The sequence below is a fragment of the Vidua macroura genome, chromosome 1 (genome assembly GCF_024509145.1).
Source record: "Vidua macroura isolate BioBank_ID:100142 chromosome 1, ASM2450914v1, whole genome shotgun sequence".
In the NCBI taxonomy this organism is placed as follows: Eukaryota; Metazoa; Chordata; class Aves; order Passeriformes; family Viduidae; genus Vidua; species Vidua macroura.
In genome coordinates, this window is record NC_071571.1 from 93,305,679 (window position 1) to 93,330,462 (window position 24,784).

Here is a 24,784-nt window from a genome sequence, read left to right on the forward strand (position 1 = left end):
TTGGATTTAATAGTTTTCTGAAAACACAAGATACTGGGTTTTATTTCCAGGGTATTTTCAGATTAATCTAATTATTAAATAGTGCTAGATAATTGTGGATTCAAAATTCCTTGATGAAGGACACATTTAAGGCACTATCTCTTAGTACATGGCCAGAGCTGTCAGAAGTAAGCACAAGGAAGACACGTACCTACGTTGTTTTAATTCAGCATTCTGGAGTTTGTGTACCTAATGCCTTTGGCCTGTGGCCACCCAGGCCTTGTGCCATTCCAGCCCCGTCCCCAGCTTCTCTGTACCCCAGAAGAGGTAGTACAGCATATCAGCAGTTTGGATAGAGGATAGATCTGAGATTGTGACTTTCTGCAGTGACAGGGACAGTGTGTGCCCAGAGATAGTTCAGTAGAGCTTCATCTTGGTATCTCTGCGCTTGAGGGATTTTAGCACAGGAGGTCCTTTGGGACCGTAAACTCTGCATAGAAGTTGTAGGTACAGGGAGGGGAATTTGACTGGTTTTCAGAGTGTGAAAAACGCCAATCACTTGGTTTTTAAAATTTTTAAAGTTTAATAATAATAAAATGGTTATAAAAATAGTAACACAATTAGAGTAATAAAAATTTAGAGTTAGGACAATTACAAGACAATAAAAAGCAAAAAATTATGGACATCTGGATGCTCTCGGGCACTTAAGCCGCGACAAGCATGCCTTGTGAACAAAGGAATAACCTTAAAAGCAAAGCACTTCATGATTATGCATATATTATATTTAAAACAAGAACTTTGTCTGGTACTTCAAAAAGTTTCTGTTAATTCCTAGGCGCCTTTGAGTCTAAGTCAGGCTTGAAGAAGTTAGTTTCTGTTGATAAGGAAAGCCATAAATTCCTCTCCTCTGGAAAATTTAGGGTTTTCTGTAATTGTTATCTTTGTGCGAAGAATTCCTTGATTATCTCATCTCTTTCTTGAGCTAGTTAAAAAGTATCTTACATAGTATAGTTTCTATTTTAACATTGTGTTATAACCTAAAAATACATTCAACACACTACTTGAGAGAATTAATACAGCATAACTTTCCAACATTACACATGTAATATTCATTGTAACTATTGCGTAAAGCCAATCATAAAATATGCATTTTTCACAAGAGGGTTGTGTTCAGCCCTCAGTAAAGAATTCAGTTAAAGATCGGTGAGATGATGCTAATTTGGCTTGTACTCCAATTCCATCCCGTCCCTGAAATTCCTTCCCTGTGTGCTTTAATCCTCACTTTGTGTAAGGGAATCTTTGTTTCCCTCTGCCTCCCTTTTTCCTCTCAGCGATGGTGCGGAGGCCTCTCTTGGATGGTAAACTTAGGCTCCTTCCCCTCCAGGACACGCCAGCTCCCCTGAGCGGGGACCCCGGTCACAGGGCCGGCTCCTGCCCTTCCCGGGACCTTCGTGAGGGACGGCGGCGGCTCCTGGCAGGGCGGGGCGCGGATCCCCACGCCCTAGGCGCCGCGCTGAGGTCGTGCCGCCGCCCCGCCCCGGTGCCTCCCGGCGGGAGCGGCCGGAGTGCCCGCCCCGTGCTCCGCTCTGCGTTCGGCTGCGCTCGGGATTCCCCTCCGCGCGGCGGGGCGGGGCGCGCGCCCCCGCCCTGCCGTGACGCCGCGGGCGCGCTGCGTCAGGGGCGCGCGGGGCAGGCGCGCGCGGGGGCCATGGCGGCGGGCTACCAGCACCGGCCCAACGGCGGCGGCGGCGCCCCCCTGCCCGACCCCTCCTTCCTGTGGAACGTCTTCCAGAGGTGAGCCCCGCCGCCACCGCGGGCCCGGCGGGCAGCGGGCCCGGCAGGGAAGGGGGAGGTGCCGGAAGCGGGTCGGCTGCTGCGGGAGTCCGGCCGCCGGCCCGGCGCATCCAGCGCGGGGTTTGGCTGCCGGGGCGCCTGGCAGCGCTGTAAACATCGCGGTGGTTTCCCTGTGGGAGGATCTGTAAGAAAGAGTTGGGGAGGAATACGTGTGGCTGTATTTTATAACGAGGGTAAAGGGAATTGGTGGGAGCGAGATGGTAACCTTGAAAGCGCTGAAGTAATTTTTAACCTGAGGTTGCAGAAAGGATAGTAAAGTCTGGAGGATCAGTGTAGCAGCACAGGGAAGGCTTGTAAAAAGGAATCTGATAAATGGTAATGAAATACTTTAAAGCTACCAGCGAGAAAAGGTAGCTGCACTAGGGGGCATTTAGGTTGGAGATCGGAAAGATACCAGCAAGGGGGATTGGACATTGGAATGGGCTGCCCGGGGAGGTGGTGGTGTCACCGTCCCTGGAGGTGTTTAAGGAAAGCCGGGACGTGGCACTCAGTGCCATGGTCTAGGTGACACGGTGGTGTTGGGTCATAGGTTGGACTTGATGATCTCAGAGGTCTTTTCCAGCCTGAAGGATTCTGTGAAGTATTTTCTTGAATTCTCCTGGATCAGAGGGACCTGCAAGGGAGTTAGCAAGCTTTTGCTAAACAAACACATTGGCAAGATCCTATCAGTAAAGAAGCCAAAGGAGATTTCCCAGTTATGTCTTGTTGAGGAAACTCGGGAGGTGCCTGTGTTGGATCCATTTTTATGGGAGATGAGTCAAGACAGATCCTCTGACACAAGCAGCAGCAAGAAGAGGTTAAGCAGGAGACAAACAGTACGAAGTTTCTAAAACTGGCTGATATTTACAGAGTGACTCAGGAATGCAGCAGCTTACCTACCCAGCTTGCTGTAAAACAACTTCCTCTGAGGACTCGGCAGAGGCATGCATGAAGCCATTTCTCTTTCTAAAGGGTCCAGAAAGAAACAGAACAACAATCTGACTTCTGCACCAGGAAAATCAGAAAAATAATTTTAAATAATGTAGTTAGTCAGGAGAGTTGCATGGCTTTTGTTGAAAATGTTCCCTCTGGCAGACGGCTATATAAATCCTGGACTATATTTGGTAAGGATTGGATTTGGATATGGATATGAAGGCTAGAAATGGAGCAATTCATATAATCTGTATGCTTTTCAAAAATACTCCCAACACTATCAAAAGGCCCTTGAAGAAATTCAGTAAACGTGGAATGAATGGAAGCATTTTTCAGTGGATGGAAAACTGACTGAAGGGTGTGTGTGTGTGGTCATGCACCACACTGACAGATGGAGCTCTCCTGGGATACTTATGTAATCTGTTTGAGAGCAGCTGGGGGAAAGAGAGTAGGTTTAGATTGGATGGTGGGAAGAAGTTCTGTACTGTAGGCGTGGTGAGGCACTGGAACAGGTTGTCCAGAGAAGCTGTGGCTGCCCCATCCCTGAAAGTTTTTAAGGCCAGGCTCCATGGAGCTCTGAGTCATCTGGTGTAATGGAAGGTGTACCTGCCCACAGCCAAGGATTGGAACTTGAGGATATTTTAGGTCCCTTTCAACCCAAACCATTCTGTGGTTCTATGATTCTGTGAAAAAAGGGTGAATGGTCAGGTTTGCTGATTCCTGCAGTAACTGAGGCCTGTGAAAGTTTGCAGGAGCACCTTACAATCCTGAATGACTGGGCTGTATCAGCCTGTCATGGTCAGATCATGATCTCTGCATGACAGGTGATCCCCGTATGTCAGGTGGAATCCAGAGTAGAAATCTGATGTCCAAGAGGAAAACCCATTCTAATTTTGCATAAATTTGTTTATAAAAGGTATGTGCTGACAGATGATGCTCAGGAGAAAGATAAGTAGGTCATAATGCATTTTCATGAAAATATAAGCTTAGCACTTGGTAGCAGCTCATAAATGGTAAAAAATGTTCACAATACTAAGAGAAGCAGCGATTATAAAGGGGAATATCTCTTTGTAATTGCAATCTTTGCAATTTATGCTTGCAATTTTAGTGTTCTTGCAATTTTAGTGTTCTTCATGCAATTTTAGTGTTGCATGCAGGTTACATAATTCTTGGAGATGGGGAAGGAAGCAATAGAATGAACTGAAAGTGTTTAGAAGAAGCAAGAACTAAAGGAGAAGAAAATCAGCTTCTGTGAATAGGGATCAACTGAGCGGGACTCTGGTTGGGGTAGTAAATGAGGGGAAATGAAAACTGTCAGTCCAAGGGGAACATCCCTGTATGAAATGCAAGGGAAGTCCCCACCATTTTCAGATAGCCATATAGAGAAGGCATGCTCCTTTTTTTTTGGACAGAAGTTACTTAATTTATTTATTTTGGCATAGAACTTGAATCATTAAGACAATGGACTGTGAAGGCTCAATGGAAGCTGGAACTTACCTGTGCTTTTGCCTCTTTGAACCCCTTTGCAGGGCCCTGCAAACGATCGAGTCTTTCAGTACTTTGGTCACATTAGTGACTTACTCTCCACTGCCAATGTGTGAGAGAGTCTGGGTGACAAACCTGTTGTGCCAGTTTGCGAAACAAATAGCTGACTGCTGTGACATTAGGCATTTCGTGGATTTAACCAGCATGTGTGCTCTGCAGTTCTCTTAAACAGAAATAAATAAAAATACTTCCTTGTGGAGAGCATGCCCAAACTGTTTCATTGTCAGTGTTTCTGTGTGTCTCTTCACTCATAAGTAAGACTTGCAGTTTTCTTTGGGCCTTTTAACATCTTCAGACTTTTCAGAAAAATAATTATCTCATCTGGTGAGTAAGAAGCAGAATCTTGAAGTCTTCAGTAAGTGGAACATGTTAATTTCAGCCATTTAAAGCTTACTACCTGGTTTTGTTTTGTTTTGTTTTTTCCCAGAGTTGATAAAGACAGGAGTGGAATAATATCTGATCATGAACTTCAGCAAGCATTATCAAATGGTAAGTCTGTAAATGAGAAGTGAGGTAGTTCATTGTAAACTTCATGATAAATTTGTTTTGAGGTTACTTGATGCTGTGATTTTTTGTATGGAAGGGGGTGGGAAGTGTTCCTACCACTCACTAATTACTATTTAATTTACAGCAAAAGGCTGGAAAGGGAAAAAAATGAACAATCTTTGTGATTTTTTGTTTGTTCTAAACTGAGTATCTATTGTAACCATTACTGGTCTGTATTCTGAGGAATGAGGGCGTGCACATCCCTCTATTTTTTTCCAGCTCTGCTTCCTAGAAATCATAACCAGTGATTCATATATTCCTTGCTCATCACTACTGAACCTTTGTTTTTTAATCAGAATCAGTGTATAACCTGGGCAAAGCTGTTTACAACCAGCCTTTTTAATTGCACACAATTTATTTTTCATACAGTATGGTGCAGAAAATAAAGTATGTTTGGGGTTTTTCTTAATGGAATAGAAAGATGCACTCTAGATCTAGTATTAAACTTTCTAGTAGTCAGTTCCTTGTTGTAATTCTCAAAGAAACTAGGGTATTGTCAAATAACTCATGGAAACAAAAAAAATGAAACATTTTTCCAGTAGCCTATTTTTACTTTCCTCCCATGACTCAGGGTAGGAAGGGTTGTACTCTGTGGGTTTTTTTTTTCTGTTTGGAAATCTGAAAAAGGGCGTATTCTGTCTGTTTGTCCACCTTTGAGTCCATACCAAGTTCCCCTTCTCCCAAAGTTTATTCCTTTATCCCTCCTGTGCTCTGTGACTGAGAAGGGCTAAAACTGATGTGAGCTGCAGCACACAATGGCTGAAGGGACCATTTTTGTCAGTAATTGCCTGACTTGAAATAAGTGTGTAAGGTTCTATTCAGTAAAACTGCGGCCTTGTAACTGAACTGGATGTACTAGAATATTTGTTTAATAATGTATCTGATAAATTAAAAGCAATGTGTTGTGGCTGCCAGACCTGATCCATAATTAAAATTTTGAATAAAATCTTTAGCAAAAACTAAGTTAAGTCACCATTTTCATTTAGATTTGCATTTAGAACTGTGAGAAACTGTCATTTTAAATTTTATCTGCTGTTTTAAATTTTATATATTTTAAATATTTTCTCATATGAACCTGCCATTTTTAATTTTATATATTTTAAATATCTCCTCATATGATTGAATTTAAGGGTATTAGGCAGTGATGACTATCTGAGCTCTTTTCTTTCCTTATTTACAGTGTAGATTAGCAGTTTCAGTGCTTTGCAGTTATGAAGAATGCCTACCAAGTGTTAGACAAAATATTTACACAACTGTAAGCTTTCTGCATTCCAAGAGATTCTAGATCTTGTACACCAAAGTCACTAACAATTCACTATATTATTTTCAAAATATATCCTCTAGTGGATGATTGTGCATGGCCATCCTGCAATTTAACATGGGCTAAAAGAATGTTATGTGTTTATTTCTAAAACATTAAAGAAGTCTGCATTGTGCTCATTGACATTTGAAGTTCAGTGTGGTTTTGACAATTTGACATTTTCAACCTGTGAAGTTTATGCAGATAATAGTGTGCTTACCTAGGAGGGGCTAATCATCACTTTGTCTGCTTACACAATAAAATCCTTTGCTTCCTTCTTGTTTTCTTCTGTGCTGCTGTGGGAAGTTAATACTAGAGTCAGGAGAGGAGAGACAGGGACATTCTGTTTATTGGAATAGGATGAAATCAGTACAGTTCTTCACCTCTGGAATTGCCCAGATTTCATTCTGTGGTGGCTATATGAATCACTTGAATGCTTCAGGATGAAATAAGTTAACTTTCAGACTGTATTTTCAGTTTTTCCTCTTATTCTGTTCAGTGTTAAATACTGGCACCTTATTAATTCCATTATTTCTTACTTTTTGAGGAGACACACAGCTCTAAGGTCCTGACATTCTCTGTCTGAAATACTGCTTCAACATTTTCAGAGCCATTTTATCTCTTTTCTTTCTCTGCTTAGTTTTTCTTTACATGCAGATAGTCACAGGGCCTGCCTACCGTGCAGGGTTCTCCCTTGTAGAGTTACATCACTGCCTGTGACCCAGCAAAGCCAACGTGCCGGATCCCAGCTCGGCCCTTCTGCTGGGATTTGCGGTCAGATGACACATCCCTGGGATCGCCTCTGCAGTGCCCTCGGCTCACTGGCTCCTCTGTGGTCTTGCCGATTCCTTGGGTCCCTGCAGGCAACCACAGCCAGTTCATTATGTGCTGCTTCGTGCTCCTGGTTCCTTCACAGGCTCTGGAGAATCCATGGTGAAATTCTAGATGAGGCACAGGATTCCTTTGTTTAAAGCTTAATGCTTCTTAGCACTTTGGAATGCTCTCAACCAAGTGAAAACTGTTTCATAATGACAAGCTTCTAAATACTCAGAGAAGTACAGTACTTCTCTCCAGATGATTACTGCTTGGGCCCTTTCAAGCAGCAACATTTCTTGGTCTAAAAATACTAATTCAAACTAACACAGTTTTTTAGCAGTGGAGGTGGGATTTGTACTAAACTACTCTAAACTGCAATGTATGGTTATGCCATATTGTGAACTCTTTCTGTCAGAAACTAAATGCCCTAGAGTAGTCTTGTAAAAAGGAAATGAGCAGATGGGTTTTTACTGAGGAACAGATACGAGGCTTTCATTGAGTTGCAGTTTAGAACACTTCTGCTCCTGTCAGTAGAAAAGAGGTACTTCAGTTTAGATCTTGCTTTTCATCCAATACTTCTGACAGCCTGGGATGAAAAAGCCTTTCTTAGCTCTTCCAAGGTTTGTTAGATTTTTTTTGTTGCAGCCTTAAAATGCTGGTTTCTATGTGGTATTTGGAAAGCACTGGTCTGAAGTCATCTGTGATTGGTGAGACTTTCTTACTTCCAAGCAGCCTTATTTTTTTAATATGCCAGCTCCATGTCACATAGCTCTGAATTCACTATTCTTAACTGATTTGTTTGGTTGGTTTTTTTACATTTTTTAAAAAACATTGAGGAATTCTTAATTCTCAACTAAGTAATTCTTTCTGTTTCAGGCACATGGACTCCATTTAATCCAGCAACAGTCAGGTCAATTCTTGGTGAGTGTAGTTGTGTGACGTGACATAGTCCTAAGATAAGTTTTGTGATCTGTTCAGCTGATTGATTGTGAGCTCTCAATTGTTACACTGGTTTTTTTTTTTCTCTGAGTGCCCAGCAGTAGTAAGTAAAATTATTTTCCCTTTTGATTAACAGTGGAATGCCCTTTGCGTATACACATGTGCACTTGTCAAAGTAGCCTGAGAAAATGTTACTGCAAAATTGATTAGATAATAAATGTAATTTATGCATGAGATGATTGTTATCTTAAATTTTCTAAACAGGTAGTATATAAATTATCTTGGGAAGTATTTCCTATCTTGAATTTAAGCCCATGTTTTACTCCAAAAATACCAAACAGGAGCTTTACAATGCTTGAATTCTGTTAGTGTCTAAACTAATTGCCAGTAATGTGGAAGGTGATGGTGGTGGAACAGAAGGATGAAGATTCAAGCACAATAAATCAAATATTTTCTGTCACACAGTTCATAAATCCAAGGACTACATTTTTAGCTTTGTTTTCAGTAAGTGTTCAGCAGCAGTCTGAGTTCTATCACTGGGTGACATGTTTATTTTATAAAGATAACAGTATCAGTAAGTCAAATGCAGATGAATATCCCAGCACTCTTGGAAATTATATAAGATTTTTTTAATGTATCCTTAGAAAAGAATAGTCCACCCCTCTGCCCATTCTAGATGATCAATCAAGCCCTCAGTATTTTTAAACTGAAAATAAAAAACTAGGAAAAATAAACATTCTATGATTTATTCTGGTATTTTTATCTTGCTTTATCATTTTTTTCCTTCAGTGGATGACTGCTTGATTTTTCTTGGCAGAACTTTCCGAATTACCACTTGCATTTTAGCAGTTTCTTTTCTCTCTTCAGTACCTTCCACAGAGCACTCTTGCTATCTACTTAAAGTCCTTGCTGAGGAGTAGTATGACTAAGGTTTTATGTGTTTCTTACTTTTTATTTCAGGCATGTTTGACAGAGAAAACAAAGGAGGTGTGAACTTCAATGAATTCACAGGAGTCTGGAAATACATCACAGACTGGCAGAATGTCTTTCGAACGTATGACAGAGACAATTCTGGAATGATTGACAAAAATGAACTAAAGCAAGCACTAACAGGTTTTGGTAATTCATTAGTAATTACAGTTTTTATGACTGGGTTATGTCATAGAATGAGCTGCTTACTGGTACTGTTGCAGAGCTGTACTGCTCTGACAAATGTGACTAAAAATGAGGCAGGTGAAGGGCAGCTTTCCTTTTAGGTATAAGGTACCTTTTAACGACGTCCATTGCAAGAAGCACGTTTTTTAAAGCTCGTTCCTTAAATAGAGAAAAAGGAAAACATTCCACACATGTCCTGACACATCCAGTTCCAGTCTCCTCTGTGACATGCTCTGAGAGGGTTACCAATGCTTCAGGCGAAGTCTGAACTTACAGGATACTTGACAGAACTTGCCACTTTTTAAAACAAGGCAAGCTGTTCATGCTGTGAGAGCATTCTGGTGGCTAAGGAACTTCCATTCCAGTCACTTCACCTGTAAAGACTTGAACTGCAGCCCTAAACCATTCCCTCAATCAAAGAGTCACCTTAATCTGTAATTATATTTACTGTGACTCTGTATATAATTATTATTGAGCATGGGTTTTATTGCATGCATTTTAGTGTAACAGAGATATTTACAAAAAAAAAAATCTTTGTAACTCCTTACTGTTTTCTGGTTTTGTTACACATACCTGCTAAATAACCTTGTTCTTTTTATAGAAGGACTGCAGTAATTGAAACCTTCTAAAGTATTTCTCTTTTTCCAAGGTTACCGACTGTCTGATCAATTCTATGATATCCTTATTCGGAAATTTGACAGACAAGGAAAAGGACAAGTTGCTTTTGATGATTTTATTCAGTGCTGTGTTGTTCTACAGGTAAGAAAGGAGATGTACTTTGATGTCAATTGAAAAAAAATTACATTTTCTTAAGCTTTTATAGTTCTCACTGTAACAGTAGATCTAGAACTTGCTTTTATTTATAGTAAGCCATTTGAACTAAGTATATGCTAAGTGCTAGAAACATCTTTGTGTATTGGTCTTCATTAGTAATTCCTTTGGGTCTCAAGTAAATTTGATACAATGGGTGAGGGACAGAAGAGTGTAAAATAGTATAAATGTCTTGACAGTGTCTGTTAGTTTAATAGACTTCAGAGGTGATCCTGCAGGGGCAATGGTAAAAATACACAAAAAGCCTTCCAGTCTTTTGGTAACACAGAGAGTGAGAGAAAGAGAGAGAACATGGAGGGAAAGGAGTTCCCTGTAAAAGTAGCATCTCTGTTATTTAGACACATTGGTCGCCTTTGCATTCATTTGTAATATAAAGCAATTATGGAACTCTGCTAAAAAGGTCTTTGAAATGGAGTATCACTCAGCTGATGTTAATGAATCTGTGCTGGCAGTTGTTCTGGTCCTTTGTCTATACTGCCTGGCATGTCTGGGGTTATACAGAGACAGCTCAGATAGCAATGGCACACAAAGCCTATTTGCCTAGAAGGTGAGATATGCACAGGGTATGTATTGGGATTCTGTTTCCAGATGACTCAAACATTGCATTGTTTTTCCCCCCACTTTCAAGCCAGTTATAAAAAGTTGTCTGGTCTGTAAAGAAGGGCCTAGGTAGCCCTAGGTATTACTATTACAGTGAGCTATCTTTATATATAAGACTGTAAAATGGCTACAGAGGGGATGAACAGAAAGGGTTCATAAAGCTGTAGAAGTCCAGGTGGTAAGGGGAGCATGTGGCAGTCTGAACCTTCCCCTAGAACAAAAATGTCAATTATTTTTTCTCTCTCCTCCTCAGAGGCTGACTGATGTGTTCCGACGATACGACACTGACCAGGATGGCTGGATTCAGGTGTCCTATGAGCAGTATCTTTCCATGGTCTTCAGCATCGTATGACACCAGGAACCAGGAATCGCACACTGGCATTACACAGACTGGAGTTGCCAAAACATCCTCTACTGAATATTATTTTATGTATTATAATGGATGTAACATCACATTCTTAAATTCTGTAGGCTGGTAATCACTATCAGAATCTGTACTTGGGTTGGTTTTTATTTTGTATTATTGTATGATATGACCATGTCTGCTTACTGTAGTACAGAAAGCACAGAATCCAGATTTAACCAGTACAATGTACATTACCTCTTACACATATCCTGCATGGGAAAAATGACTCTTTAGCAATGCCAAATTAAAATTATGCTTGTTAGTTTATAACAGCTGAAAGCCAGAAGTTGCACAACATGTTTTGCATGTGCCTTACTTTTATAAGAGTTAAATGTATTAATTTTTAAATACAGAATTTAAAATTAAGTAAAAATACCAGGTCAGTTTTCAGTGTATTTCATTTTTGTACAGCTTTAAGGGGATGGTGATTTTATTTCTGTATTCTCATATTCTATGATTCAGGGATCTCTCCACTTGGATGGCCTTTTTTTATTTTATTTTATTTTCTAGCTGCCTCCTTCTTTCAGGGTATCCTTGGGATGGCTTCAAATACAACTTCTTCACACCTGTGAAGCAGGTCATACTATGTCTCCCTTGATAAGTTCCCCACAAAAATGAACTCTGACTCTCAATATGCTCCCTTTGGTTAGTTGTCTCATTTGAAATCAGAAGTCTTCCTTTTGGTGCTGAAGCACTTATTTGACGTGGCCTTGAACTGACATTCTCGTAACTTTACCCTACATCTCGCCATTTACAGCTAATGAGAGAGAGTGGAAAAAAGCAAGACAAGTAATGACTGATTCCTGTCACACACCATCTTTTGCAGTAACGCTGAAGAAACAACTTGGAGGAAGCAAAGACAACCAAAAGTCAGAGTTACAAATGTTACTTCCAAGTGCCCCTGAGATTGGCTCAGATGGTCAGAGAATGGTACAAATAACACCAAGGTCACACATTCAATCTCTGTATGGTCCATTCACTGAAGAGCTGGACTTAGTGATCCTTGTGGACTCTTTCCAACTCAGGTGATTCTGTGTCTCACCCAGAGTAGAGTGTCTGGTGTCAGAGTGAAGGCAGCAAAGTGGCAACTGTGCAACTGTTATCAAACATCTGTCATGCAGAGAAGCTGCTACTACTTGTCAAGTGATACTCAGACCCTTAGTGACAACTCAGCAACACTCCCAACACTCTTCTGGTCTCAGGTATGTGGGGGAAAACCAATGGCCCCCAGACCATAAGCACACTGAAACAAGAAGATCTTCCAAAGCATTCTGGGTGTACTCACCCAAAAGGCAAGGAATTGGTTTTGGGTGAGGAGGGAGATTAGGAGTAATGACCAGTGTCAGAAACCACCTCACCCATCAGCTGTTAAAGTTACTTACATTGAAGAAAACAAGGGAAAAAGACTTCCACCAGTTGCTCTTTGAACCTTCCTTCCTTGGAAGGCTGAGATAATAACTATATATGCTCTCTCCAGAAACAAACCAGAAGAGCCCCAAATTTCAGGGTTCAAAAGAGCTCCCCTGTTTCTTTCCACTAAGGAATTTGTTCCTTTGGATCATACACCCACATAAAATCCAGTAATTCTGGGAAGTCGTTTGAGGAGTAAGTCCAAGGTACAAACTAAAAAGCTGGAATCTTGGAAACTTCCCAAGTTGTCTCCCCTGAAATATGTCTCCATGTCCAGCTGGCCTTGTTGTATTTCAGTGCCCTTGGTGCAGAACAGCTGACTCCAGCACTTCCTAAAGGAGCATCACTGATGCAGAGAACCATCAAGGTGGCTCTGGATTGGAACAACTCTTGTCCCACTGGGAAACACCCTTCTAAAGGTGTGAAGGCAGGTACACCGCAGACCAAGAAACTGACTAAAAGTAGACCATTTATCCCCAGTCCAAGGTATGTTCCAGTCTGGATTTTTGTCACTGGCTTTTTAAGGAAATTGGAAATTTGCTCCAAGGGCTCAGGTGCATTCTGAGAACTACTGCCTCCATGCCAAGGCCTGTGATGTAGCTGCAGTGGTGCTGACAGGTACCAGGCATCTGGTGCTGCTCTGCAGGCTGTCAGGACCTACTTTGTGAGGTGGTTTCTTGAAGGACTGGAGTATAGACAGAGTTCTGCTCCAATTCTATACTACATAGGAGCAAGATATGGTAAAGGGTTTTCTTGGAAGTGAGAAGTACTCAGCACTCTGCAGTTCAGGAAAGCTTTAGTAAATCAATGCTGTCTTAATTTGGTAACTACTCCATTTCCAAATGCAAGAAACTGTTTCCCCAGTGCAGGACTCCGCACAACAACAAAGGAGGGACAATAACTGTTGCCCAGAAGGAAAAATTACAGAGCATGTAGATGGAAAGAGCATCTTATTTGGGTGGAGGTCATCCAGCTACTGTATGCCACTGGCATATACAGTGATGGCAGTAAAGTCCAAAAGGGAGTGAGAAATGGGGAAAAGAGTTCTCTGCATCATCCTCAAATGAAAAGGTCTTAACTTGAATTGACAGAGTTGCAGCAGTAATATTTTCTAGCAACATTTTTTTCTACAGTTTCAGAATTTTAGTGGCACTACACTTTCTGTGAGAAAAAAAACCACTATGCTAGTAACATTTGTGTAAATAACTTCTGGTAATTTTTAAATGTAGATATAATAACTAATCAATCCTACAGACTTGTAAATCAAACCTCTGGCAGACACCTGTGGTAGAAAAAAACTATTTTCCCTTTTAAGTAAGAAAGCTGACTATGTAATTCAGTGCATGGAAGTGTATGGCACAACTACGCAGTGTGTGACATTATAAACCACTCCAACACTTCAGTAAGTATGAGCAGTGAACAGGAACAAAGAAGGAAAGTGGATCTTCTCAGATGCAGAAACAAAATAGGGACAGAAGGAAAATTTTAGGGAATTGAGTTTACATGATCAATAATAAATTATTTTAAGTTGAGTTTTTATTATAATTTACATAACAAGATCCAAAATGCTTTATGATAGCTTGTGAAGACTAACCCCACTTCAGCACAAGTATTTAATGCACAGAGACACAGTTCCAGCATGGGTGAGAAGAAAAATGATAGTCCACAATGCAGCAGTGAAAAGGAAAACAGACACTCAGGAGTAAACTGTCTCACTTTACTTTCTTTTCTTCAGCTCCATGTAAGCTGGTTTTAATTACATAGAGCAGATATCTAAAGCCAGGCATTCATGAGCATGTGGCCCTGATACATCTCATGAACTGGTTAAGTACTACTCAGTTATTAGAACATTTTGGGGTTTTTTTCTGTTATTTTATCTGCTTGCCTTATGGCTTCTACTATTTCTTAATGTGCTTTTGCCAGTAGAAAGAATCAAGAATTTTTATTTTAGCATGGGTCCATCCACCAAATGAGGTTTTAGGATAATTTATAATTATTTCACTTTGAACAACATGATTAAAAAAATCTGCATATATTTCACACCATTTATTACTCTGCAAATTGAAACTGATATGCCCCATTACATACCAGTCCTCTAGTACAGATTACATTTTCCTCATATAGTATCACATTAAGATAGAGAATACCTATGCTGTGACATTCTCCTTTCTTTGTCTAAACAGAAATGTAGTGTATCAATTTCTAAAAATATGCTAATTATAAAGCCCCATATTAATGGAACTGGCCTTACATTTGTGTGACAAAAAGTAAACCTGTATTTTCAATTAATATTCTTCCTATGTAGGTAGCATAAAAGTAAACCTTTCTTTCTCTTCTGAATTGAGAAGGGTATTAAAAGGATCATTAGCTTTTTGCTGACAGAGTAATTTTAACGTATTTTCAAAAAATAACAAAAGATCTTTTTTCTGAAATATACTAAGATATAACAAATACATTACAAAAAGCCTAAACAAAATAGTATGTTCACCCATTATGTGCAAGTTCATGTTCCAGCTATTTTTCACATGTTGAAAACTTAAATCCTACCTCCCTTTACCTCTCCCAAGCCAGTCAAACACAGAGTTAAATGCAGTCTCTTTCCTGAATACCAAGTGATGGAGATTCTCAAATCTCTTCATCTGTTTCCAGTTCAGCTGTTGTTGCTCCTTAATCTTTCTCTCTAGCTTCTATTAGCACATTGACGAATGTCTTAATATTTACTTCTGGAAAGAGGAGATAAAAACATTTAGAGTTACTTCTATCTCATAATATTTCCATAATACAACACAGAGAATGTGAAAATGAAAGTTTTACTGTTAAGCAGCTACCTAATTAACTAATTCTAGTACCAGAAGCAGTTTGCATTTGTCCAAACTCATGCCCAATGACAGCTATCCAGTAGCATATGCCCACTTCTCTTTAAATCCCTCTCATAATCTATTTCCAAAGGAGAAACTCTCATTTTTAATAGTATATCACTATTCTCAACATTAATGACTATTTCTACAGTAACTGGATAAAGGAAATTGACACTTAATGAACCAGCTCTCTGATAACATTTCTCTTGTTAGCCCAGTGGGTTTTGATTCATTTGGATTATCCATTATAATGCCATCCAGGTTTGGTTTTGAATACATTCCAATATTTTTTTCTTTATGCCAATACATTCCCCTCCTATCATTGCAAACCTACCAGTGCAACTCATGATACAAACTGCTAGTTCGAAAGATGACCTAGGACAAACCTTTCAATTCAGGAAACTTTTGCACTATCAAAATCTCCTCCCACTCACTGCTCCATCTAGTTGCCAAGAGGCACAGTGTCCTCAGAGAGGCAACAATGCCTTTCTTCAGCTGATACAGATGTGAGCAAAATGAGCTCAACTCCCTGAACAGCTCATCCTATCTCTGCAACCTGCAATCTCCTGCTTATGTTACAGCAACCACGCTGATGTAACTCATTTCACATGATGGAAATTAACCACCACCTTACTTTGAAGTGCTGGATAATATGGAGCCAGCTGTTTGAGCATCCTGGTCATTTTAGGTACATCCTTTCCTAGTAGTCTGTTCACAGTGTTGGGAGCAAGACCAGCATCGACTCCATCAAACATCTCTTCTGAGCTTCTGAACTGCTGGTGATCTTGGTACGAACCACTGCCAGAAAATGAGTCCTGATGTGAACTCCAGTCTCTCTGGTAGACTGATTTCTGATACCTGAATCCTTGACACCTAGATTCCCGCTTCCAGCTGGAGTCCTTGTTCCACCTATAGCCCTCTGTCCACCTAGTGTCCTGGTGCCACTTGGAGCCACCTCTTCCTGAAACAGCAGAATTTGCAGAAGATGTACAAGTATTCACAGACTCATAATTCTTGTAAGAGGAATAGTTTTGTGAAGTATAGTTTGTAAAGAATCTTCTAGATGAAGTATATGAGGCAGAAGAATTGGGATAGGATAATTCTTGGTCACTTATATGCCTCGCTTTGGTACACACTTGCTGATTCCTCCATTTTGTATTTTCTCTGTCAAATGAGAGTCTGTTATCACAGAGCTCACTTCCTTGCACATCACTGGATATGTATTCTGTGGAGTACTCCTTCACTGGGCTGGTCTGGTATGAAGTGGCCCCAGCAGTCGAATTCATGCACGGCATGGAGTTTCTGAGCTGTCTCAGCCATTCGCTGACACCACTGGCAGGAGTATCAGGCTCAGCAGCAGGAGGGTCCCTGAGCAGGGACATACTTGCAAAGTTGTCGGATCTCAGATGGCAGGAGGATGATCCATTATCTGCTTGGTAACTGTTTGAGTGAGCAGGAACAAAAGAAGCACCTTCAGAACATTCTTCATGCTGAGACAAAAAACCTTGATTCCAGTCAGAACTTCCTGAATAAATAAAGGGCACTTAAAGTTAGCAAAATATTAAAATACCAGCTGCAAACACAACTACTTTGAGATTTTATGATGTGTACTTCTGTTCTTTTCCCATTTCCTGCCTTTACATCTTACCTGAGTTTGGCATCCTTTCACCCAAAAATTCTAATAGTAAATAGATCAAGAAGGGTTACTGCTTGAATTTCCATAACCTTAACTGCCATAGCACTGTTCAGTGAGATAGGAATGTTTTCAGACAATTAAATCATTAAAGCTCCAGAAAATTATATCCTGAACTGACTCAGAGGGCAAAGACACACAGCACACCAGCTAAGAAGCACTATGGCTGGCCATAAAAGTAAATTTTCACAATCTGTGCAGGCTCCAGAGTAAACAAATTAGTAGAAAAAAAAAATCTGAGTTACCTTTGTATTCTGCATCTGGCCCATAGTGTTCTGGGATGCTTTCCATTTCTGGAAATTCATCTTGAGGTACTGACATCAGTGGGCCTGAACTGTTGGTGTGATTATCCTAGGTAAAGCAAAAGGTCAGAATGTCTGTTTGTGAATGCAAGAATTTAAGAACTTTACAAATTCTAAAAAGCAACAGATTTCCCATAGAAAGTTAGCAAAGTACAATTTTAGGTGATAACAAAGTCCATATGAGGGGTGTGTTGTTATCACATTACACCACTATTTTTGAGGGTTATTTGGCAGAGATATGTGTCTGGAGAACAGAAGGAGGTCTCTGGTGAAGACAATGTCTCCTGTTTCAAATTTATTGCCTCGTCTCTCTTATCATCACCTGGCTAAAACATAAAACTGCTGCATATCTCTATCTGGGAAATGCAGAATGGAAGGCCCAGCTGAGAGATTAGGCAACAGAAACAATATTTAACTGGTGTTGTTGGCAGCATTTGCACAGAGACAGTTACTGTAGTTCAACTGACACGGAACATAAAATTGAGAAAACAGTCTGAAACAGCTTTCAGAAAAAAACACATCCTGAATTTTGTGAACCAGTAGCTGCCAGACTGATGAATCATTTTTTTCACAGATTCTGGTATTTCTTCAGATTCCTTTTTCCACTGGTAGTCAACCTCTTTGCAAAGATGCTATGGAGGTTTGTAAGGACCAACAGATAGTCGAGAACATCTTACCTACCTTAATCTTAACAGATTAAAACTCTCAACTGAAAGCAAAGCTACAAGTTACAAGAAAGACAGGCTTACCCAAAGGCCCACAAAAGAAAAAAGTGGCACATTTGGGTGGCACTTAAAAGCCTCACTGATCTTAGAACAAAAGCAAAGAACCAAGGGACCACCACAAAAAGGATGACAACCTGTCATCAAGAAGCAAAATAGTGCCCAGAACAGAACACACACATAAAAAAAAAGCCAAAACAGACACATGATGATGGAATACTAAGAGAAATGTGCTATGTAATTAATATCTTTGTTACTTGAAATTGTAAAAAAAGAAAATTGAAGTACATTTAACTGGAGGTTTTGACCCATGCCTGAACTGTTACAGGTTGGCAGGGTGTTAACACAGTGAGTTTAACCACTCTTTTCCTCCCAATGGTAAAACAATTCTGGACAAGATTAAGTTACTTACTGCTGCTTTCTTTTCACAAAAGGCCTTCAAAGCCTCCATGAGTTCCTGTGTAATGCGAACAACAAGTGTTGCTTCTGAGTCTGAGGTGATGTGAAAACTCTCCTGTCGAAAACACATGGTTAGAACTGGTCATTAGGATGCCAAAGGGTCAAATACACAAACAGATCCAAGTTATACTTCGATTTTTGCATAACCAAATTTATACTATTGGTTAACATATGGCATGTATGATAAATATATACTAAAATATAAAAAAATAAAATTGGGAGCATAATTATGGCCTGATAAAAGGTAAAACATAAACCGGGATTTCTGTGCCACACCTCTACTGTCAAGTCCATAAACATTTTGTTGCAGACAGAGAAGGGCACAAGTCCTAAATTTATATTATCTGTGTAGAAAATGGAATAAAAAATAAGCTTCAGGCTGATTACTAAGTAAATGAATTTATAAGTGGTTACAGTAAGTTAAAAGAATATAGGCAGTGTTTTTTAAGGAATAGCTGTGATTCCTGTACATAAAAGTCAATTAACTACCAAGTTTTCTTGTAGTTTACTGATTAGCCCTTAGATTTGCTTTTTCTCTCTCTCCTTCTGAAGTCACAAGTAACCATAGTGTGGAAGATATGAAGCACACATTTCAAAACATTCTATTTCTGATTTTGGTGTATAAACACAATTCAAATTCAAATGAAATTTTCCAATTGCCTTAGTACAGAACATGACTTTCACACAGTAAAACAATGAACACAAATGGTCAGGAATTTTCATAAATCCAAAAGACAAACCAAGGCTTACTATGCCACTGTCAACAGAACTGATAAAACTTCCCCAATCACTCCAAGACCAGCAATTGTGCTCTCTCTGGCAGCCAGACCAGAGTGGCTCGTCTTGCTCAGCATTATCAACAATCCCATTAGACATGGGTAGCCAGCAGCACTTGAGCACCATCAGTGCTGCTAATTAACACTGCTTCTCAGGGTGGCTCCTCAGCAAAGGGGAGAGTCATCCACAGAACAGGCCAAGAGCTCACACTTAATCCAGCCAATTGCTCTGAGCTAAGCTACAGCTGCACTAAGTTTTGAGAGCAGAGTCCACTAAAATAGAAATTAATCTTGCAGTCAAATGAGTTTGATCAGTGATCAGAGGCTCCTTCAAACAATATTCACTGCATCATACTGGTGAAACATCACAACTCTCATCACAATTATTTTACATACATACCAAGAACTCCAGAGCTTTCTGTTTCCGAACAGGATCGTTCTGTGGGATTGTAGAATAGGGAAAAAATTTAAAAGACTGAATTTTACAGCAGTTGTTACATCATCTTGTACAGAATGAGACATTTTAATCTTTTATCCAACAACAAAAGTCAGCATAAAGAAAAGATATAACTTTAGGTCAGAGCCATAAACATGTAACCTTAGATGCTCAGTATCAGTTTGGTAGTTGTTGCAACTGGAATGGCTGCTAGTAAAGCCCAGGGTAAGGAAGCAAAAAAGGCCTTTGCATAATATCCACAGATGTTTTAATTCAGCTGCCCAGTTAGATGTTCAGAGTCCCAAGCACACTCATGGGGAGACTCCCGGTTTCTCTCTCCCAAGGGGCAGGGGGTGACCCTGGTCTCAGGGCAGTACAAAGATCAGAGCCAATTGGGAAATAGAGAGGGAGTGGCTCAGGGACAGGGGAAGGAGACAATGGGGTCTAACAGCTTTTTGAGGGAAGCTTCTTGTGTTTCCCTAACCTAGGGGATACCCCCCAGGGTCTCCACAGGTAGCAGCTACACAAACACAACTGCTTTCCTTCCAATACCTGGAAGAACACATTTCACATCTAAGCCACACACCTACAGGAGCTATCTTTCCACACACCTACAGAAGCTATCTTTCCCAGCCTTTCCTAACTCAGGAGCAAAATCATGCTTAAAAAAGTCAAGTGCTCAGCTGCATTTAGCATAGAACCTGACCAGCCTGAGGCCCACACAACCAACTCTGCCACTAAGATAAAAACAAGGCACTTCTCAGTGCTTGTCTCCAGAGCTAATCAGGACAGATACTTCAGTGATCATTTTGAATTTCACCTCTGAGTTAGAAAAAAGGATTGTAAATCTGTAGATATATCTCAAGATTTAAACCAAACTTTCAGTATAGAATAGTCTTGAACTGAAGAGGAACAAAACAGGGAAGGGGAGACTGCAGCACAGGCTGGGAGACCTGGCCTGGACACACTGTCTCTGAGACTCAGTGGCTCTGAACAGGATTTATGAGAGCTAAGGTGAATGTACTGTATTCTCTTCCCCTCTGCTGTGATGAACTCAAAATACTGACTCATTAGATCAATTGCTTCTGCAACAATATCAATACTAAATGAAGCCAAAGGATAAACGTTTTCCAGAAAAATTAGAAACAAGCATAAAGAAACTGCTACAACATGAGACACTTGTGGGTATGTGAACACTTGTGTGGAGTTACTGATTCTACATACCTCATGCTTATAATCATCTTCCCACCTTAAAAGAAAGAAATTACAGTATTAAGATGCATTCTAAAAATCACTAAAACATTAAGTTTACTCAAAATATTTCAGGTTCCAAATTTTTATCACTTACCAATACTGGCTATCTTTCTCTAAGAAATAACAGTGTTTTAAATATGCTGTAAAGTCCTTATTCTGACTGACTCTCAAAGAGGCCAGTAGTGCAGAAGAACTTGTTTACAAATCAGCTAAAGGAGATGACTAAAATAATGGTGAGTTGGGTTTTTTCTTCCTATATAAACAGCTTTTTATAAAACTTAATCAGCCAATGATATCCCACATAGAATGGAAGCAGCTTGCAATTTCAATTGCAATTATTTTTTGAATGCAGTATTTTGAAAGCTATAGCTGCTATTTCCTCACAGACAAAAAGGAACAATTTACAGGAGAGGAGTAATTACAGTGGAAAGACAACATAAAATGTTTTCCCATATGATATTTGCTACAGAAAAATAGATTTAAAAATCTCTTTTGATTCTCCTGTGCAGATAGTACTCTCACCTTGCTTTCTTCTTCAATGGGGCTAGAAAATGAGAAAAAGAATTATTAGCAACATCACAAAGTTTGCACTGTATTACTGCAACAGAAGCATTACACAAAGAGAACAGCTACTGGCCATGAAGTAGCTGCAGTTTCTGTAAAGAGCAGGATTCAGAAGCAAATGGCATGTTTAGAAACCAGCAAGCATCCTTACTGAAAAGTCTGTGGGAGACCTGTGTCCTAAAGGCTTTGCAGGGTACCTACAGCATCTATGTTCAGGCACCTGAATCCCACACAAGAAGGCTGTATGGAATAAACTGAGGTGGGCCTGTCCCCTCCATGAAAAAAAGGTACAAGGTCTGCATGTGGGTTTTTTTTCCACCCTAACAGCTGTACCTACAATAGCTAAATTTCCAACAAGAAGTTATAGGGGTTAGAATGTCTGATCATCTCATCTCTATAAGTGTATAAGCATGAGGAGGGAGGGAAGGAAAGCTCAGCAAAACAAGGCAGTCTAAAACAGTAACTATGCTTCAGAGAACCAGCTACTGCATGGCACATAACTTCTTTCTTAATCATTGTGTTCCAGGATATGCAACAGGACATTAATAGTTCTCTGGACAAGTGACATCTTTGGCCCAAGACAAGGCCAAAAGACGTGTGTTGCCATGTTATCCAGTTCCCATTAGCACAGTTAACTCATGCTGATGAAGCTGTTAATGTCCATTTAGTCACTTGCACACTCATACCTGTGTACTAGGGGCCTTTCTTAATTATATCCCCAAACTCATTCTCACTGTCAGAAGAGAGTTTTGACATTTGCCAACAAGATCTAGTCTGAAGTTACTTACTGCTGCTAACCCAGTAACCATGATTTTCTTCTAAATAACCAGAGGGGTTTTTTTTTGGAATTCACTTGATGATGACCTTATCACCTAACCAGAGCAAACCTTTATATTGAAAGACACAACACTTTTGCAGGTAACTTCCCTCTTGTCCATTTTTTCAGCGTTCATATCCTGTTGGACAGGATATGATCTGTGTGGGATCACTCTTTTTGATGTTCCAGATTGATATTTAACCATGTCTTCCACTTCTACAGAAGTCTGCTGACTTGACTGATGTCAGTTTACTCTGAACTGAGAATTATTCAGCTAATTACCAGGGTGACATTCCCTCTTCTTTACAAGAGACACAGAAATCAAAAAGATTTCTGCCACCTTGTTTTGCAGACCAACATTCCAAAGTACAAGCCACAGAAGCCACCAATGATCAATAAAAAGAAGGAAAAAAAAAAGAAAAAAAAATGCACTACCTCTGGTAGGCTCCTACAGCAGGATTCACGCTGACAAGTTCTGTTGATCTATGCAACCTTCACCCACTTCAATCAAACCCACCTTCCTTCTGATATTAACATTAGGGTCAAAAGGTAGCAAGGAGGTATTCCTCCAGACTGACATCATCAAGTATCAATAGCACACCTACAGTAACAAAAGATGTAACTCAGCCATACTGGATGAGGGAAGATGTTGGGTTTATGTTTGTGGGTTTGGTTTCCATCACTTGCTCCAATGGATTTGCTAAAGAATGGTAATTTCCACTTTCACCAGTGATTCAGCATGTTAAGTCTTCTGATGATAGAAATGAGGTGGAGGAGACTTTATCAGCTTATTCAAAGAAAGTCATCAAGTACCACTTTTCCATACCTTTTTACTTTCCTTGATGACCAAATTACTACAGTTATCATAAATAACCCCAGAACCAAGAAGTTAAAAAAAATCTAAGGAAGACTGGAAGCATGGCAATTTCCTTCTTTCATCACTTCAAAATCACAAAAGCCATAAAAATCTCTGAAAACATTCTGTGGTATTACAAGTTGAATGTTTTACATCAGTCAAACTCTTAGAATTCAACTAGTAAGTAATATTAGGCCAAATAGCAATTATATCAAAACTATTATATTCAAAAAATTCACAGACTTACATGAGGTAGCTGGTCTTGTGTAACCTTCCATCTAAAAATATAAAAAGTTTCATATTAGACTTTCTGACTAAAATTTCATAACAACAGTCTCTACTGCAACTGCCTTTAGGAAAGGAACAAGTACTTTTATTTATTAATTAAATTGAATTAAATTAAATTCCTCGCACACAGATAAAGACTCCTGTAAATATAAATACAATTTGAGAAAAAAATTTGCTTACATTTGAGAAAATTTAAGTTGCAAAAATTAAAAATTATTGAAGTTAAAGTTATAAAATTTCCAAATCAATTAATTTAGACTGAACAGTTTTCAATTTAAAACATCTAAAACTTTAAAAATATAAAGCTTTGGCTTTTTTCAGATTAATTTCAATACTACTGTTCTTTTCCCTGGATCTTTCAGGGCAACCTAAAAGTAAGCCTTAGTTCAACTCACTACTACACTTCCTAGCAACACACAGAAAATTTAACAGGCTCTGCCAGCAATACTTTTAAAATTTACTCTATTAAACATAAATGCACTAATAAAAGACACATTAACATTTACTTCTAATTACCTGATACATTTTTAATCCTTCACTCTTCTCTAGTTCTCCTGCTATCCGTCTGAAAAACGAGACTTTGCATTCTCTTACATCTGTTGGTTTTCTCCTCATTTTATCTGGAAATTCTTTGGACTGTAAAAAAAACAGCTTGAAAAGGTTAATATCAAAATTTATCACAATATTAAAAAATTTACACATTTCATCTTCTGGACAAGCTTCTAAAAGAGTTAACATTGATTTGAATATTATGAACTAATTTCTTCTCTGCAACATATCTCATCAAATTTCAATGTTACTAAAGTAGTCTTCAAAACAAAGTATGGTATCCATGCAAAGCTTGCTACCAAAAGGAAACACCCTCTGTACTAAATCCAGCAATACTATGGACATGCTGGGGAATAAAAAAGAATCACATTGTTTTTGGAACCTGAACTTGAAAGCAATCTAAGCACTTAGGAACAGACTTTGGAGCTGAAACAGACAAGCAGCCCTGGCTTTCACTGCCTCAATAGCCCACAGCATCAGAGCTCTTCATGCTGGCCTGACCCAGAGACAGTCAACTATGCAAGTACTGGCCATTTATCATATGGGGGTTTAAACATCAAATGATCTAATTATTTAGAAAAAAAAAATAAAAGGGGAGTATCATAAAGAAATTTTGATCAAAATTCATCAAAATTACTCACAATGTATTCTCTTCTGTGTTTATATCCACTAAGATGTTCTATCATAGGTGCCACCTCTGAATTACACCCACACAGCCTGCATTCGTAACGTGGCTCTCTTCTTCCTTCAAATCTGATTTCAACCACATGTTCTAAACCTGTAAGTGCAAGAGTTACAAATATCTCTATTTTACTACAGACTACTGAAACAAATATATTCTTTTCAATGCTGCTCACCAAATTCAAAATAAATATATGAAATTATTCTATTTTCAGAATTTGACACTCCTTCAGGAT

General features: G+C 39.4%; 2 protein-coding genes across 3 annotated transcripts in view; one reads left to right on the forward strand and one right to left on the reverse strand.

Moving 5' to 3' along the window:
- The first annotated feature begins 1,652 nt into the window (after positions 1-1,652).
- PDCD6 (programmed cell death 6) lies at positions 1,653-11,268 on the forward strand. Of its 2 annotated transcripts, none has more exons than XM_053993560.1 (6): positions 1,653-1,773; positions 4,718-4,779; positions 7,829-7,873; positions 8,852-9,010; positions 9,696-9,805; positions 10,731-11,268. In XM_053993560.1, the coding sequence occupies exons 1-6, from the start codon at positions 1,688-1,690 to the stop codon at positions 10,827-10,829; spliced, it is 561 nt and encodes a 186-aa protein (XP_053849535.1). In that variant the 5' UTR covers positions 1,653-1,687; the 3' UTR covers positions 10,830-11,268. The 2 variants fall into 2 exon arrangements, with proteins under 2 accessions (XP_053849535.1, XP_053849544.1); XM_053993569.1 differs by having other exon boundaries at positions 8,852-9,004.
- A 2,543-nt stretch (positions 11,269-13,811) lies between these two features.
- Positions 13,812-24,784, reverse strand: part of LOC128809267 (uncharacterized) — a 28,945-nt gene continuing 17,972 nt past the window's right edge. The window contains exons 6-15 of the mRNA XM_053981124.1: positions 24,509-24,645; positions 23,835-23,954; positions 23,278-23,308; positions 21,316-21,337; positions 20,764-20,788; positions 19,504-19,542; positions 18,281-18,382; positions 17,090-17,195; positions 15,786-16,676; positions 13,812-15,016 (exon numbers count right to left, since the gene is read on the reverse strand). Of these exons, the coding sequence (XP_053837099.1) occupies positions 14,961-15,016; positions 15,786-16,676; positions 17,090-17,195; positions 18,281-18,382; positions 19,504-19,542; positions 20,764-20,788; positions 21,316-21,337; positions 23,278-23,308; positions 23,835-23,954; positions 24,509-24,645 (1,529 nt within the window). The 3' untranslated portion in view covers positions 13,812-14,960. The remainder of the gene's footprint in view (positions 15,017-15,785; positions 16,677-17,089; positions 17,196-18,280; positions 18,383-19,503; positions 19,543-20,763; positions 20,789-21,315; positions 21,338-23,277; positions 23,309-23,834; positions 23,955-24,508; positions 24,646-24,784) is intronic.